The sequence below is a fragment of the Nannobrachium achirus genome (assembly GCF_963921795.1).
Source record: "Nannobrachium achirus genome assembly, chromosome: 5".
Taxonomy (NCBI): Eukaryota; Metazoa; Chordata; class Actinopteri; order Myctophiformes; family Myctophidae; genus Nannobrachium; species Nannobrachium achirus.
In genome coordinates, this window is record NC_137814.1 from 35981126 (window position 1) to 35999418 (window position 18293).

The following is an 18293-nucleotide window of genomic DNA, read 5'->3' on the forward strand; positions in this document are numbered from 1 at the left end:
TTGAATTTCCCTCTTTGTAACATACCGGTAATGGTAACAAAAAAAAGAAAAAAGAAAAGAAACATTCTACTTATAGCCCAAAGATGGTTCCTCTTTGGCCATTTCTCAAATGCTGATATTGTTATAGATTTAACTTTAAAGAGTACTCACAATTTGTCAGTTGTTCAAAATGTATGACAATACAATACAGTATAGCCAACAAGGCATATGCTGAACAGTGATCCTTGTCCTTTATCATTTTGATTATGCAATATTTTTAAATTCTGAAAACCAAATCTAAATAAAGCTAAATCAATTATATATTTAGGTTCACCTTTTTCCACTAATGTAGGGGGTTATTATCTGACTAATTTGTAAATGTTACATACATACGGTTCTGTAATTTTCTATTTTCCAGCAGCAGGCCAAAAATGTATGCTTTCTACAAAAGGAGAAACAGCTGGCAGCTGTACTCAATGGGCAACGCATCAAGATATGATTGGCCAAACCCAGAACAGATGTTGCAGGTCAACCAATCGGTTGTAGCAGCGGCGACCTCGTATCCAATGAAACATGTGTGCGTTTTTAGCGTCACACAACATTGCGAGTGGACATGGGCGTTTTGGAGGGTGGGGACCGTGGGGTGACTGACTCAGGAAAATAGAAGCTTTTACACCGTGTACCTGGAGATCTGAGTTCACTCACTGGTGAGTCTACTAATCAGTCCAACAGTTTGCGATTCGTTTCGAAACGTCCGTTGTGTTATGTGATACTTGTTGCATTCTCTTCCGAGACTCGTTAGTTCAAATGACGAGTTTAGTGGTTAGTTAGTCGGGTGGGTTATTAGCCCTAAACATGACGGTCCTATCTCACGACCGTCATGGATCGACCTCAAGCTGGTGTTGAGCGGTTTAGCCATTTTGACACTTACGTCTACACAAACGTTCATATTTTAAAAATTAAAGTGCTTACTGAAGGCTCACTGATGTCACAATATGGTACGCTCAAGCAGAATTATCCGTATCTGCCGTATTGTTTAATAAGAAGCATTTTAATCCGATCGGTGGTCATTTTCCAAAAAGGTTTTAATGTATCAGAGTGCAGTACGTCTCCCAACCGATGGGGTCGCGTAATTAAAAAGATCCGAGAAAATGCCCGTTGATAGGTTAGCGTTCTTTTTATTAAACAATACAGAATATAAGGGTAATTCTGCCTGAGCGTACCACATTGTGACATCCATGAGCCATCACTAAGCATTCCAAATTTTAAATCTGAACGTTTTTGTAGACGTACGTGGCACATTGGCAAAACTGCTCAACACCAGGTTGAGGTCGATCCACGATGGCATGTTTCAGTGCTAGGTGGGTTATGTGCTCTCTGTTAAAGTATGGACCACAGATGACAGCTTTGGGTTACCGTACGTGGTGGTCCCTCTCAGTCTCAGACCATGTCCAAGTCTCAGAAGTGCATTCACTCACTTGGTTTGGCTGATGTATTCTGGCCGACACTGACAAGTCACATTGGATCATGCTGAACCAACCAGTTTCTCTCATCGCTAGCTAAGCTAACGTAAGCTAACAGGAGGGCTAATTATGGCTGGTGATTGCATTACAAATTGTTATGGTTTTGACTTGAGAGTTGAGATGCACATAAAGTGGCCGGACTTGCCGCTGTCAAAAACGGCTATCTAAAGATATGTTTAGCATCATGTGTTGTTTTGCATCAGCTAGGTGGAGCTCTCAGTGCGCTTGGTTGCGTGTCAAGAGTAAACTTCGAGGAGTTGTCATCCCCTTAGGCTTAAAACGTTGCGTTTAATCATCTAACATATAGGCTTTAGAAATTCTGATCATGCCCCGGTTGTGAATGTGAATAAAACTTGATATTGATGATGATCTAAAGTCAATTGGTGATCAGTCTCTCAATCATTCGCAGTATTGCTACTCTTAAATCCAGTTGATTTATATGGTAAGCTAAATATCTTGGGGTCCACAGCTGAGCTTACTCACATGTCTTGCAGACTACATAGAACACCTTTGTCCTATGCTCATACAGAGAAGGCTTATGGATTATTGGGTGTCAGTAAACCATGCTTCTGTTTAGAGAGTGATTCGATATTGTACAAGGAAGTAGTATGGTTGGTGAGTGGTGACCATAGGTGGTGACCTGTCAGGCGTCAGCATTGGTAAAGTATAAGTTTGAACGTCTTATTAATTTGAAAAATAATTCTGTGAGTGTGCAGGGAGGCAGACTATTCTGAACGAGCCTACACATATCTGAACCCAGAATTCCAGGTGCTGCCTTCAGGCAGATCATTCAGAATGCCAAAGTGCTGAGAATTACAAGAATTATTCCAGTCAACATATTAAATAACATGACATTAGTGGAGTACTATATAATTGGGGACTAAGATATTATTATGGTATCTGGTTTTAATCGGCTTTGGTCTTATTTGTCTTTCTTTTTGTTTTTATTATCTCTGACAGGCCGGAAAGGCCCAGTGGAGAGAATGTTTTTGCCTCTGCCTTCGTCTGTGTGTGTGCCTTCGTGTGTGTGTGTTTGTGTCTGTCTGTCTGTCTGTCTGTCTGTCTGTCTGTCTGTCTGTCTGCATCTGATCTCAGAAACTACAACACTGTGTTCAGAGTATTTCTTGTGCTTGCTGCCAGGATGCCAACAAACTAAAGTCCTAAATATGTTTCACATTGGTCACTGAGAAGAACAATGTTGTTATTGTCAGTTCATAAACGCAGACTCACCGTTGTTCCAGGGTATGGGATTGTAAAGGTGTAAAGGATTTACACTATCCCAATTTGCTCCTCCATTTGGCTGAAGCCATGCAACTATTGCCTTATAGTTGATAATCTGTGCATGAAAAAAGATAAGGTCAGTTACACCAACATTGTTGATCTAATTTGTCAAGTTATTAAGATTGTTATGTATCTCGCCGCACAACTATGATGCATGCAGGCGATGCAGCCATGCACACATGTGCACTAGTGTTGTCAAAAATATCGATTTATCGAAAAGTATCGATTTTGAATATAGTATCGATTTTCAATATGACTTTTCCATAGTTTCAATAATATCGATATTATCGATAATATCGATAATATTGATCAGTTTTTACCTCTCTCGTTGGTTTACACCAACATTAATTTTATGTGTGTCCTTCTTACTTTGGCTTATTCCTAGTTATTTTAAAGGCCTATTTGTACTTAGAATGTGAAAAAATCAAAGGCAGGCCTTTAAAAAGTGCACAACCATCTACCTCAAGAAGTTCTGTATTTTTCTTTAAATAAAAATAACCATTTTTGCACTGAAATCGCTTTGGTTGCGTGGTATCGAAAATGGTATCGAGTATCGAAATGTTTCAAAATATCGTATCGAAGTTAGAAATCCAGTATCGTGACAAGCCTAATGTGCACTGACCTCACACAAACGGAGAGAAAGCGGCACCACCACCAACATAGGCCTACTAAAAGTTTCAACATATCCTGCACACCGTTTAATGTGTGCATATGTTTGCAAACACACTGGACAGAGAGCAACACATACAGAGAAACGTTTGGCACACATGTCGTATGTATGGCACACAGGGTCTACAATGTCCCCTCATTTATTCCCTCTACATACCAATTCTCTGCCGAAAATAGCCGATCTGCTATTCTTGCGTATTGTGACATGACCAGAATAGGGATACTTGGGTAGAGTTTATGTGGTTAAGCATGTTTATATGAGAGTGTATGATCTATTCTAGACTGTGTACTATGCATGTGTACGTGCAAAGTGCTGCATTGTGACATGCACTGTAGAGCGGTGTGTGATATAGCGACATGGCGACAACTTCCCCTTGCAGGACATCAAAGTATATCTTCTCTGATACTTTAAACCTTGCGTCGGTTTCTATTCGAAAAGATTTGTTTTATGGCTTTTATGCCTTTATTGATAGGACAGTAGAGTAGACTGACAGGAAATGGGGTGAGATGGAGTCGAACCCTCAACACGCTGTCAGGCATCAGAGCCTACAGTATGTGGTATGCGCCTGGACCGCAAGGCCAGCGGGCGCCCCACAATTGAGTTTGTCTCCTTATAATTAAGAAGGTTGCTGCCGGATCTCAGAGGGGCTATGATCTGGATAAGCTTCCTGTCGATGCCACACACACAGACACAGTGAGAAATTCAATATTCTCCAGAAATCCAGTGCAATGTCCACCTAGTGTGTCGGTGTCAGATGCAGGCTTTTTCAAATGGCTTGGTACACTTCTGGAATGATCTTTGACATTGTGCAACTGCCCAATCTGTAACTTGCTGCTACACTTTGCTGCGAACCTCCCATTGCAAAAAGACACAAAGTCACTCACGGCCAGGCTTTCTAACACATCTGTGCATTTTCTTTTCTGTGCTGAAAGTGAGGTGTAATGTAACGAATGGTCAATGTTGGATGTCGGCAGACTTGAATCCGAAAGTACACTGGTGATGTTTCTCCTCGTTCATACTTCTCTTGTACCAATGTACTGTTTGTGTACCCCATCCTTGGGCCTTCTGGTCTCTTTTGCCATTTATTTTTACCTTTCATGTTTTCTCTTTCTTCCATGGCCTGCACAAAGGAGTGCAGGCTGTCTGCAGAGGTTCTAAGTGCTGCACCTCCAACACTTTGTAACTACACAAACACCACTGCTGTGATTGGCTGGTTTTGATTTACCACCAGTAGTAGACTACAAAAATAGAGCTACAGACGAAACTAGATAAGTGCGCTCCTGGGAGCACAGATCTGCTCTAGGCTGGGCTGCCTACCTTGTTTAAAATGAGTGCTTACGACTTAGGCGTTAAAATATATTGCTGGACATTGGACATTGCTTTGAGTGATGAAATGGTGGCTATTAAATTGGGTGGCTTAAATTGCTTAGATACTGTGTGTGGGGTGGGTGTGGGGGGGGGGGGGGGGGGCTGATAAAGAGTTCACCCCCCAATTTATTTATTTTTCTATTGACCCATAAAGTCATTTTGGGGGGTGAACTAGTACATACATTACCTTCCCCCACTTTGAAGCAAGAAAAGATCCAATGATTTGCTTGCAAGTTGCAACTCATCAGTCTGTAAATTAAATTAACAGCCTGTTCTGTTGGTGCTACTTGCTTTGGGACTTCATTGCACAATGGATTCATGGAGCCTTACAAGCCTAATGCACTGACAATCATTCATTCTTTGGCAATGACAGTTGTGGCACTTGTGTTTTTGAGTCATTGATCATGCATTGTTTTGCTATTTGGCTCTCTATCAGCTGATGTAGTAAGGAGCACATTTGACCTGGCATTGACAGGGGATTTTAAAGACCATGTTTCCATGACTTGCTCTTCTAGAGCAAACTGGTTGCTCACAATTGTGGTGCTGCATTCAGGGTCCCAGGTCTAAATTCATCATTGATTAGGCTGGTACTCAGGGTACTGAACTGCTTCGGGGAACAGTAATCCTCCCCTGTCTGTCTGCCTGTCTGCTTGTGTGTGTAAAGGCAGCTACACATACTCACAATCACTGATAGCTCGCAAACCTACCTCGATATTTAAACACAAGATAACATAGATATTATTTAGGTTTAGAAGTAGGTAAGAACCATGCACACCATGCACACCTCAGTGGCTGGCTGCTTATTCTTACTATTGTTGCTAGTCTTTATTATTTCTTTGTTTTTGTTTGCTACTACAGAATTGTATTTTTGTGTACTCTTATAGCTGTATAAGATGGTCATACTGTAAAACACTTGAATATTGAAACTAGCTACAGTATGCCTATGGAATACCAGAAGAGTCGCCGGAAAGAAACTCGCCTGGGCTGATGGTTTATGCCTTTTGATTGATTGATTGAAGTATTTATTAGAAGTTTTGGATAGGAAAAGGTACAGTTTCATGACAGTACAGTTCACTCATACAATGTCAACTAAAAAGAAACTCGGGTAAGGCAAGGCTTATTTGTTATTTTCCATTTGAGATCCTTAATATCCTTATATACCTATGTAAACTATGCCTAAACAATTAAACCTAACCTTAAGCTCAGTAAAACGTTGCCAAAACCTAACCCTATTCCTAATCTTAACCTCAGAAATATATGCGTAATCCTAACCTTATTCTCAGTAAAACAAATACAAGAATAAAAATCTCTGCACGTTTCTTTCCGGCGACTCTACTGGTTACATGACTATGAGGGATTCCTGAACTATGGTTTCAGAATTAATTTAGTAGTATTAGAATAATAATGTGGGGGTCCAAGTGCATATGCTGTATTGTGCCATACATTAACAGAAATTATATTTATTGTGCTGTGTATGAAATCACATACACGTACATCGTATGTGCTAAGGGTGCCTATTGGTGCTAATGTACTGCAGCACTAAGACAAGGTATCATGGTTTTTGTCCTGCAGTGGTTGCAGAACTTGCACTCACTCAATCCTCATTTTACAACATTAAATTAAGTAAATGTTAAAAACATAAAAATGTCACCACTTTTGGTAATCACAGCCAGTCTGTCAGTTGCAATTATTGATCATTCTTTGTACAATTGTCTTTTTGCACTGTCAAGATGAATGGAGACTGTTAATTTAATTGCAGTATTTAAGTCCTGCAACACATTCTGAATTAGATTGACGACCACGCTCTGACTTTGCTCTCCAGGATATTGACCTTTTATGACCTGGCTTAGCCGCTCTTGTTTTGTGTCATTGTTCAGCTGGAAGATAGACTAGATTGAATCCAAGTCATTGTTCTGTTGCAGACTAGAGGTTTTCTTCAACAGTTTCTCTGTATTTAACCACTTTCAACCTGGCATCCCTATTTTGGACATGTCGTTACAGGCGAAATCTTTAAAAAGAAATGGCAGATCTGCAGTACAAGGAAGCCCACAGCGACACATTGCGAGCTTGCATCGCCTATTTTCGACATGTTACACAATTGTACAGCCAAGTACAAATTATGGCTTAAGTTGTTAACTTAAGAGTTGCCCTGGGTCATTGGTGGCTTCCTTGACCAGTACCCTTCTTGCCCTCTCACAGAACATTATGAGGACAGACTGTTCTAGGAACATTTACAGTTTTTTCCAGTAATTATATTGGACTTTACTTTGCTCCACGGAATGTCATGCCCTTGACATCTCCTTGTATCCCATATTACTACATATGTCCCTGATTGGTACTTTTCAAGACCCTTTATCAAAGATACCCTTGGACCTATCCATTGCTTTATGCTGTAGTTTTCAAGTACTGTACTTTTGAAATTGCATGTTATATATTCATCAATCATTTTTGCACTTATTGTTGTCACCTTGTTAACAGAATAGAATATAGAGTATATTTCTGTTGGTCACTCAATGGTAAAAGTATAATTAAGTCCACTTTGATTCAGTGATTATGATAACATTTGAAAAACATATTTTTATATCCATTCTACCATTGGACTGTTTATTCTGATCTTAGTCATGCAGGCAGTTGGACAGATACCCACAGATAGATACATGATTGAATTATACAGTGCTTCACAATATGTGAGGTGGGTGGCCTTTGCCTTTGGTATCGGTTTGACAAAATGATAAGGCTTTTTTTTCTTTTCCTTTTTAAATGCAAAGAAACCAGTGATTGCCTCCCATTGTTTTGAGAGAGAAACTGGATTGGCTGCATCTTTCAATCACACAAACTCCTCCTCAGATGGTTTAAGAGGCTGCATTCATTGATGGCTTTTCACTTTCTGCCTAACAACTTGGATATTAATGGGACAATTTAGTGTTTTTTTTTCTGACTGGATCTGGCTAGGCTAGTGAACATCTTAAGTTAACATTACTAATCAATCGTATTTGTTGTAATTTCCTAACGTACTATCAGGAACAGGCAGCCGCCCCCATCGGTCACGTGAACAGGGTGCAGCAACGTCACAACTAGGCTGAGATTTGTGAAGAATAAGCAGCAGGGAGAACAAGCCCGAGGTGCGGCACTTTTCTTAAGCATTGCATCGTCCTGTTCTTTTTTTGCCAGAGGAGGGGAACAGAATATCTGTTCAATATTTTTAGAGACCCAAATGCCTGGTCCCACCCAAGCACTTTCCCCAAATGGAGAGAATAACAACGACATCGTCCCATCGGACAACGGATCCAACATCATTCCTTACAGAAAAAATACAGTGCGAGGAGAGCGCGCCTACAGGTAAACCGTTGTAAATGCCGCATTTTGTTGTGGGCTCTCTAGATACGGCTTTCATTTAGAATGATTAAGATGCTGCAATAAAAAACCCGCATTTTGAACCGTTTTATTTCATACAGCGATACAACACTGACAGTAGACTGAGGAATAGCTGCAGCTAAAGCCCCAGTCTGCTCTCAGAGCTGCTCTATCAGTGGGAGCTATGGCGTAAATCGCCCAAGGCCCTTCCAAGAAACACCCCGTGGCTGCTGATATAAAAATCGGAATTATGGTTCATAGCTATCCACTATAATGGCAGTGTTGTCTAGTACAGTTGTGCCAAATGGCACAGACCCACACAGTTTTCCCGGTGCTTGTCAAAAAAATGTTCTGCGAAGCAGCCGCCCCTTGCTGCTAGAATATTTTCATCATGACATGTCACGTCTGATGCCGATCATGTGTTGCGGTGAATGTGCAGTCAGATATTGACACGTAAAAGCCCTTTAATGGCTAGCTCATGATCGTTTTCCCTGTGTAAAACCCGTCCCAGGCATCTGCACGTATACAGCCCGTATGCCGCTGTGTGTGTATTCCTGCATGGCTAACAAAGCTAACAGACATCCGCTTTGTTGACATGATACCACTGTCCCAATTTCCTTCCCAAGGAGTCACTGGAGGCTCTCTCTCTATCTCTCTCTGACATATCTTTCATCATTACGGTTACCATACAGAATCCCACCACCACTGTCATACAAGCTTTGGGATGCTTTTGCTTTTGAAAGTGGAACAATGATTAGGCATTATCATGTAATTACAGACCGTAAATATTAGTAAGCCAATCAAGGCCAGATGTTTTTTCCCCTTCTCCCCCCCCCCCCCTTTTTTTGTTGCTATCCAGCTTTATTTTTTTCCTTTTATTACTTGAAAGCATGGATGTCGCCTATAGTTGTACATTAATGAATCACTCTTTGAGTTTAAGGAGAAACACTTGACATTACTTCTAAATATATTATAGAATTCATGTATGTAGACCTTATTCTATATTTAGCCTACCTTATCAGTGCATTATTTTCCTTTGCTTTATGCATGATTATGGCTGCTTTCATAATTGGCTTATTCAAGTATCACATATTTGACTTCTCTAATAGGCCTAACAGGTTGACAGTCTTGACACCAACCTGTAAGCTTTACATAGATAAACCTCAGTTGTTGAGTAAAGGACCCCAATGCAAACAAGCCATAGTGCTGTATTCAATTAATCAATTGTTATCATGGTTCTTAATAGTGGTATTGACTTCACTGTTGGTTTAGAATTTGGACTGATTCCTTAGGTTTGGTAGTGTACAGATGCTTATTTTTGTCAATAGTTAACCACTTAAACCCTATACAATTGTATGTCAAATAGCAAAAATAGATTATCTACAAACGAGTTCACAAATGAATGTCTGTCTGCCTATTTTTGCCCAATGTTGGCCTGCTATAACATGCTGAGAATATGGATGCGAGGGTTCATGTGTTTAGGACCCCTACTACAGGGGGCCCGCCAAATCCTTGTGTGATAGGATCATGGTTTTTACATTAACCATTTGAACCCTAGCATCCCTATTCTGAGTGGAACATTAGCCATAAATAGCAGATCTACAAGCTTACAACGCCTCGCAAGCTTGTAGATCGGCTATTTGTGGCAAAGAGGTTTGTAGAGGGAAAAGAAGAGCAGACTATGTATTTGACGGTTCAAGTGGTTAAATGTCTGAAAATACACATTACTCCAACATGACAACAGTGCTGTCAAACAAGCTGTCTAAGAAATCTAAGATTTTTTTTAAATCTGCAACACAATGTTATACGATATATAGTGGGGGTCCCACTCCCTGCTTCATCTCTCTCTCAGCTAAGCGGTCCTTGGCCTGAACACGTTGAAGACCCCTAGTTTGTGTTCTGAACCAAAACCATTATTTGTGATGTTTATATTTCAGTTGGGGGATGGCGGTCAATGTATATTCTACCTCAATAACCCAGGAGACTATGAGCAGGCATGACATCACTGCCTGGGTAAATGATCTTCTCGGCCTGAACTACACTAAAGTGGAGCAGCTCTCCTCAGGTGAGTTCAAAATTCTTCTCTCAAAAAACAAAACAAAACAAAAACCTGCTGCTTACGGCTTTCTCTTTCTATTGTTTGAGGTTTGAGGAATGCTTTGGTTCCATTTTCTTTTTGTCACTAACATAACAGTGATGGTGGTCTGTTTGTTCTTTAACATGGGTATGTTAAAAGCAGCCTAGGAAACATCTGCACCTTTCTCTTGTAGAGGCTAGGAATCTATAAATGAGATGTAGAGTTTGTTATGTCTCTGTCTAGTAAACAGCAACAGTGTTGTCTTTAGGCATGATTATTGTGTAGTAAATGATGACCAATTCCTCTCTGTGTTGTCTACTTGGTTATTAGTGTGTTTTACTTTTGATGGGTATGTATGGGCTTGGCTCTCAACCACACTTGCTGCTGTTCATTTTACAAAAGCTTAATTTAAACCTTTACTTATGTTGTGCTTTCCCAACTAATATTCATGTCGCCATGAAGATTTGATGGACAATTTAAATTCATTTGTAAAACTAGGCTATTCCTAATTTCTCCAGGGGCTATCTCTGGCAGAGATTTTGACTATGTTGTGTGAATGACAGTTAATTCAAGTGCACAAGAAAGTGCAACTTAACATTACAACACCCAGGATTCAAACTCTGGTCTCTCGCGTGGGAAACAAAACATATCGTCGCTGTTGGGTGAAAACCTTGTATGTCCAAAACCGTTTGTTTTGCATTTATCATTTTAAAAATGATTTAAACTAGTGAAAACAGCAGATCTACAAGCATGTGTGCTTGTAGATCTGCTGTTTTCACTACTTTTGTACGACGGCCTTGTATGATGAAGCAGGGCTTTACTTTGCGAAAGAACGTACACAGTTGAAACTTGGAGATACAAGGTTTCCTTTCGACAACGACGATATACTGCTTGGCCAGACTGAGGCTAGGGGAGATATTGTAGCCTGTGTACCAGCCTGCTACGCTACGTTCAGTGGATTGGTTTGTCACTTTGCGTCTCAGTCTGGCCAGGCTCCCATCTCCAAGGGAGGCGGGACATAGAAAAGTGGAAATCACTCACGGCTTCTGATTGGTCTGTGGTGCGGCACGGACAAATAAATACGCCAGCGTGTATTGGCTGGCTGATGACGTAGCTACCCTAACCCTACTCTGATTCGTTGGAACAACATCAGCAACGACATCGCCTACGTAACAGGTGACGTTCGGAAATACGAGTCAAATGGAGGCTGGCCAGACTGAGAAGCAAAGTGACAAAACCAATCTACTGAACGTAGCGTTGCAGGCTGGTACCAGGCTAGAGATATTGGGCTTATAAGCTTCAGACAGAGCTACTTTATGGTAAAATTATATAGTGACTTTATCGAACACGCTTTACAATGTGCATTACATTCACCCATTCATAAAGTCATTCACACACTGATGGCAGAGGATGGAGGGAGACCACCTCCAACAATTGCACTTATCTAATAATATTTTATGTACATAATCTATGATACAGATGGGTTAAAATAATGTTTTATTCCTTCAAATTAGTCACCTAGTGCAGCTTTAAAAGTAATTTTGACAAAATGATGACAAATAGTTGCATACTGTATTGTATCATCTATCAAGCAAGTTTCAAGTTTTTGCATTGTTGATTTTCATACTGTGCTGACATTAATGGAAGAAACTAATGGCATCTTGGAAAGATGGAAAAATCTAAGCTATAGTTATAATAAAGTCAATGTTTATAACATGAGAGAAATACCGATATGGTCCTTTTCAATAAATGGTCTATAGCTATTGCAGTAATATATATTTATGTATATTTTATTTGTTACAACCGTTTAATTACTGGCTTAACTGTTATTTTCTTGCCATTGTAGGAGCTGCCTACTGCCAGTTCATGGACATGCTTTTCCCTGGCTGCATCGGCCTTAAGAAGGTCAAGTTCCAAGCCAAACTGGAGCATGAGTACATTCATAACTTTAAAGTGCTGCAGGCATCGTTCAAAAGGATGAATGTTGATAAGGTAGGTTTGCTTAATAACCTACTATTTGCTACAGTGTTTGTTATAGATTCACCTTCACTTTGTATTGTTTCTCTAAATGTGCTTCACATGGCACATACACAAATTAAACACTGCAATTCTTCAACGTTTTTATTATTTTAACGAGAGGTTTTCCCCTTCCCCTCCTCACTTTCTATTCAGATTATTCCTGTAGAGAAGCTAGTTAAAGGCAGATTTCAGGACAACCTAGACTTCATCCAGTGGTTTAAGAAGTTCTTTGATGCCAACTACGATGGTAAGGAATATGACCCTCTTCAGGCCAGACAGGGTCAGGATGCCATTCCTCCGCCAGATCCTGGCGAGCAAATCTTCAACCTGCCAAAGAAGTCACTCCACGCAGCAAGCTCCCCTACCGCAGGTAAGATGAATGCCATGGACAATGGAATGTAATGGTTCTAGGGTAACATGTTATCCAATATATACATGATATATTAATATATGTATTAGTAATGATAAAACATGCTTGTTTTTTTCTTTCACACCAGGATAAATCTTATCTAATGAATTGATTTAATAATTCCTATTAATATTGTCATCAGTGATTAACTATGTTTTTGTTGGATGGCATAAGGAACATTTTATATTCATGTCAGCTACTGGTGAAGTTAAATGACATTGTAACATTTCCATTTCTGACAGAAATTAAACCAACTTGACCTTTCTCGATTAACATCACCCTCCATCTTATTGGCCACATACAGTATATTATAATGTATGTACATGGCCTCAGTCTCTGACCATAACCCATTTCTGCTGCAGGAGTCTCTAGAGCAAGTGCTACTACACCCAAGTCTTCAACACCGTCATCTAGACCGTCCTCGGCCAAAAAGATCCCTGCAGCAACAACTCCTGCCAAAGGAGAGAAGGAACTGGAAGCTCAGGTCACACAGCTTAATGATCAGGTACAGGCAAGGACTCAGAGTTCAACTCATTCATTCACACATAATGTGGGTACCTTGAAGGCATGACAGATATTTGGCAAATCTGATGATAATAATAATAATAATGATAATAATAATCTTTATTGTCCCCGAAGGGAAATTTGTCTTCACAGTCTGTTCAAACAAGAAACAACACATAGCCAAATAACATTAGTTAATCATTAGTTAAAAAGTGCATTTCCATTTCCATTTTGAAGTTTTATTTCTGTAGCACATTTCAAAACAAGACAGTTGAAAGTCATTTACACAAACATTAAGCATTTATCCACAAAATAAGCACATTGTTAAAGGTCAAAGACAAGGATAAGAGACATTATTTGTATAATTTTTCAAACCTAAGTAAAATGCAGCTGCAAACAGGTCTTAGCTTTGATTTAAAATAACTGAGGGTTGTAGCAGATCTGCAGTTTTCTGGGAGTTTGTTCCAGATATTGTTTGTTGTGCATACAAATATAACAATGCTTCTCCAGGTTTAGTTCTGACTTCTGAAAACATCCTTCATAACCTAAATATAGTATTTTGAAATAAATGATGTGACAGATGGAGTGTAGTGTAAATATCTGAGAACCAGAGTGACATATCCACCTTTTTGGTATTAGTAAGGATTCGAGCAGCAGCAGTTTAAGATTAAACATTTAATGCTAAATGAGTTGCATCTGCCTCGAGTCCCTAAATGTAGAACTGATGTAACGGTATGAGTTTCAGTGCTGAGCAATGCTTCTATGCACTGTCCGATTTCAACCAAAGATATGCAGTTTCACTGCCTGCGATGTTGCTAACGTGGCCTGCTGTAAAGTTCTGCATGTGGAAATAAATTACCTTAAACCTTGTGTAGTTGAATATTGATGCATGTATATGATTATGTTTTGTAGGTGAACACATTAAAGCTTGCATTGGAAGGAGTGGAGAAGGAGAGAGACTTTTATTTCAGCAAGCTGCGAGAGGTGGAGACGCTGTGTCAGGACCAGGGTGAAGAGGCCGCCCCATTTGTGGAGCAGTTAATGGAGATCCTCTACTCTGCAGATGAACAGGTCATTGTCCCACTCATCAACTCCTTGATTGATCTAATCAGCCCCTGGTCTATCAGCTCCCGATTGATCTGATCAACTCCTGATTCATCTTAAGTTTTAACACGCATCATGGCAGTTTGGTTGCTTAGATAAGTTTGCAATAGGGCAGTTAACCAATATTAAAAAGAAAAGAAGGTTCAACTAAAAATGAAGGTTTGAATTGAAATGATTAAAAAATATATATTCTGCCTTGCACGTTCTCACAAGACTCTGAGTGCCTGTAACCTAATCTAACAGTACATAAGCTTATTAAAATAATACTAGTTCTAAGTGGTGGTCATCCCAAGTTGCCTATAATACAGATCCCATTAGCCTAGTAAACTACTACCTTCTTTTCAAATCTGATGAGTAGGAGCCTGGGTTACGAGACTAAGGTCCTAGTTATATTTGAAACAAAGCATATCGACTTCTTTACCGCCAAACAAACCAGTATGGTTAAACCAGTCCGGGTCTGGGACAAACCAGCTGTAACATTTTTTTGTTAAAGAAGACCAGCAAAAGAATATGCTGCTGCTTCCTACCATCTCATAAGCCGGTGTCCTTCCCTTCCACATGCGACTGTGTGTCATTTTATTTAGACATTTCTGTTAAGAGGTTAAGCCCCTTGAGATACATCATCACGTTTTCTGGGTGGTCCTCAAAAACGTGGCATTTACATATTTACTGCACCTGGTGGAAACTAGTACAAAAAATAGAATAGAGTAAAAGTTCATTTTCTTCTGTAATATACTGTAATTCAAAAATTAAAACTTTCATATATTCTAGATCAGAGGTTCTCAAACGTGACGTCATTACATTCACTGCCAGCTTTGGTGTACTTCCAAAGAAAGGGACAACGAGCCATCATTTAACACTTTCACAAATCGTATGCTGTATATTAGCATTTTTATGGTGTAACTACTATCTATTCTGCATATAGCATGAGGCATATCTATTCTGCATCTAGCATGGGGCAACATGTTTAACCAGCTCTGTGTGTGTGTGCGTGCGCGTGTGTGTGTGTGTGGGTGGGTGGGCGGGGGGGGGGGGGGGGTGTTGGCTGGCGAAAAACGAAACGAAACGGGTATTTCTTACATTGATGCTCCTACATATTATCATGCAAGCACCAGTTAAAGTTACTTTCCATCCCTCATATACTGTATGCACAGTGCACATCCCATAACCCACACACTGCACATCATTTTGGAGCTCATATCTTTGAACGGGTAAGGGCTAGTTTAATTAACTAACTAAGCTTAAGCACACTAAGTAGCTCTGGATGAATTTCCATACCAGATTCAGATTGTAAAAATTAAAGTCATTTTTAGACTTTATATTTAGGGGACATTCAAGCTTATAGGCTGTGAAAGTTAGAAGAACTATACTATCAAACATTGGATTGCATTTCAATAAACTCCACTTAGTAGGCTAACAAAGTCAGAATGAAATAATGAACATATTGGATTATATATTACACATATACTTGTAGAGCTCTTCACGGGTTCAAAACGACGGACACAAAACCTAATGGACCCCTGAAATTGGTTTCAAGATCTGAGAGGAGCTGAAAAAAAAGACGCACATACGAGGCTGTTCCACTGTAGCAGCCTACAAAAAGAGAGACAGTCGTGTTTTCACCTCAACAAATCCATGATCACTTCACACATGCCACCATGCCTTTGATTGTATGGAGGGTTTTTTTATGCGTTGTGCGGGTGCTCCTTTCGGCTCTCACTTTGACTAACGGGGGAACAACTTCGTTCCGCTATTGTGCTGCAGTAATCTGATCCCTGGTCAGTGAGTCTATCATAGCAGCACTTCACTCTAGCAATCATACACATCAACGATTTGTTGTCTATTAGCCTAGCTCGTCTGTATTAGCCTAGCTCGTCTTGCACCTAGTTGATAGAGTTAATAGCCACTAGCCAGCAACAGAATTGTCATTCATTGCTGGAGAGGCAAGCAGAGCATTCAGCCAATACACAACCACGCGGCGAAACACAAGGGGGCAGTCAGGTGCGCAGCTAGACCCCACGCCGGTCGGGGAAAATAAATAAACGAATAAATAAATAAATAGACTAATCAATCGCAACAGTGTCCCCCAATAGTGGAGTGACTGCAACCCCACTTTTGTCGCGACCCATAGTTGAATTTTTATGGCATACAGCTCATGAATATCAAATCCATACCTCAAAATATTACAATATTACATTCAAAACAATGATTTTATAATACAAAGAAATGCCAGCCTCCTTAAGTCAGGGTTGCTTGAAGTCTAGTGTAAAGTTTCTGCAGTCAGTGATGATTTGGGGTGCTATGGCATCTGCATGTTTTTTTTACACAATATTCTAATTTTTGGAGCATCTGTATATACTGTACAGTAGTTATAGAGATATAGAGAAGCACTTACAGTATATAATTACATTGAATGGCTATTGCTGCAAAAATGCCAGCTATGAAAAAGTATTTTTGTATTTTTCTATATGATTATCTTAATAATGGTTAACCCCTTAATGTGTGTATCATTTCAGGAAGGAGCAGCAGAACTGGCAGAAGGTGATGTAGACGAGGTGGAGCAGCAAGTCCAAGACGAGGTACCAGATGACCAGCAGGAACAGGATGAATACTGACTGTTGTCGTCCCTTACTGCAACCACCAACCCCTTTTTATTTCCTGAGAACTGTCAAAGGATTTTAAGTTTTTCCTCATGGTTACTTTTCTTTTTTGTTCTCTTGAAGACTGAGCACATGAAGCCACCTCATCTTTTTTTTACCCTCGGCTCAATATTCGGTGTTTTTGTGACTGTTGATGAAAACGCTGTGGCAGGTTCGCTGTTATTGCCTCCACTAGCAGACAAGCTCAGACCATCACAGAAGTTTCTATGGACTGTGTGCGGGTGAAAAGGTCAATTCACATCCTAGATGTGTGGAAATGCTGAAGTCCAGACAGGTACTTCTTACCTGTCAGCACAAGTGTTAATTTGCCAGCTTCTCTCCCTTCATTCGTTTTTGTTTGTTATTCTTAATTCTACATACTGTATCTATCATATTAATCACAAGAATGCAATAAGCAAAGCCCTCGAAGGGCCCTTAGTAGCTCTTATCTAACCTCCTTCCATATGTTGCACTGACATTTGATCTGTATTGGACAATCTGTCCATAGACCCTCACCATATTTATTAAGCCTTAGGCATAGTGTAAGAATCTGCATTGCATCCTCATGAAGTGAGACAATACAGTCATGGAAATGTGATTGAAAAGTAGTGTAAATGCCAACTACAAATGTGTCATGACTATCTTCCCAATTCACATTTGTGATAATCAGTGTGCTCAATAATGTGCTTTTAATGTAAGATTATTGTGCGTTTCAGTGAAAGACTTGACTTGGTTTGCCCAAAACATGGGAAATTGAGAACCATTTTATTGTGGACTAGTCTTACAGCAACTTTTATTTGATTTTTTACTTCCAACCGAAAACTAGTCACCTTCACTTATTCTGTGAAAATCCAGTATTGTTTTGCTTCAAATCATTTTTGAACCACCAAACCTATGGGAGATGTGAGTCAGTTCACTGAGTCATTTGACATGCTATATTCCAGTACATACATTGTATATGTTGCATTTACTACGATTGAACTCGAAAGTGCACCATATTGCTTTAGTCATATATTATTGTGTAAATGAAAAGGAATGTAAACATGTACTGTTAATAATTATGAATAGTAAATGTTTTTTCATGTCCCACTCATTATGCATTCCCCAAAATGTGTTGCATGTTTGCATTTTATTTGTGAATAACTTGACCTGCTTTTTACATATTTAATAAAAAAAACTGTTAAGTGAGCTTTTGTATGTTTAACCTGCTGTTGGAAAGATGTTGAGATTGGGATGGATTTGCTGTAATAAAAACATTTCACGTTTCAGTCCAAAGGGAGTGGTTCCATAAATTGTTGCATCACTCCAAAATGATGTTCTTTGGCATGGGTCTTCAACAGGGGGTCCGGGACCCCTAGGGGGTCCT

General features: G+C 39.7%; 1 protein-coding gene across 3 annotated transcripts; it reads left to right on the forward strand.

Annotated features, from left to right (window-relative positions):
* Positions 1–617: 617 nt before the first annotated feature.
* Positions 618–18293, forward strand: mapre2 (microtubule-associated protein, RP/EB family, member 2). 3 transcript variants are annotated; one of them, XM_080726915.1, is made up of 9 exons: positions 627–686; positions 7843–7943; positions 8028–8160; positions 10113–10240; positions 12099–12244; positions 12425–12641; positions 13043–13185; positions 14097–14255; positions 16805–18293. In XM_080726915.1, the coding sequence occupies exons 3-9, from the start codon at positions 8036–8038 to the stop codon at positions 16901–16903; spliced, it is 1017 nt and encodes a 338-aa protein (XP_080583041.1). In that variant the 5' UTR covers positions 627–686; positions 7843–7943; positions 8028–8035; the 3' UTR covers positions 16904–18293. The 3 variants fall into 3 exon arrangements, with proteins under 3 accessions (XP_080583043.1, XP_080583041.1, XP_080583042.1); XM_080726917.1 differs by lacking the exons at positions 7843–7943; positions 8028–8160 and having other exon boundaries at positions 618–686; XM_080726916.1 differs by lacking the exons at positions 627–686; positions 7843–7943 and having other exon boundaries at positions 7957–8160.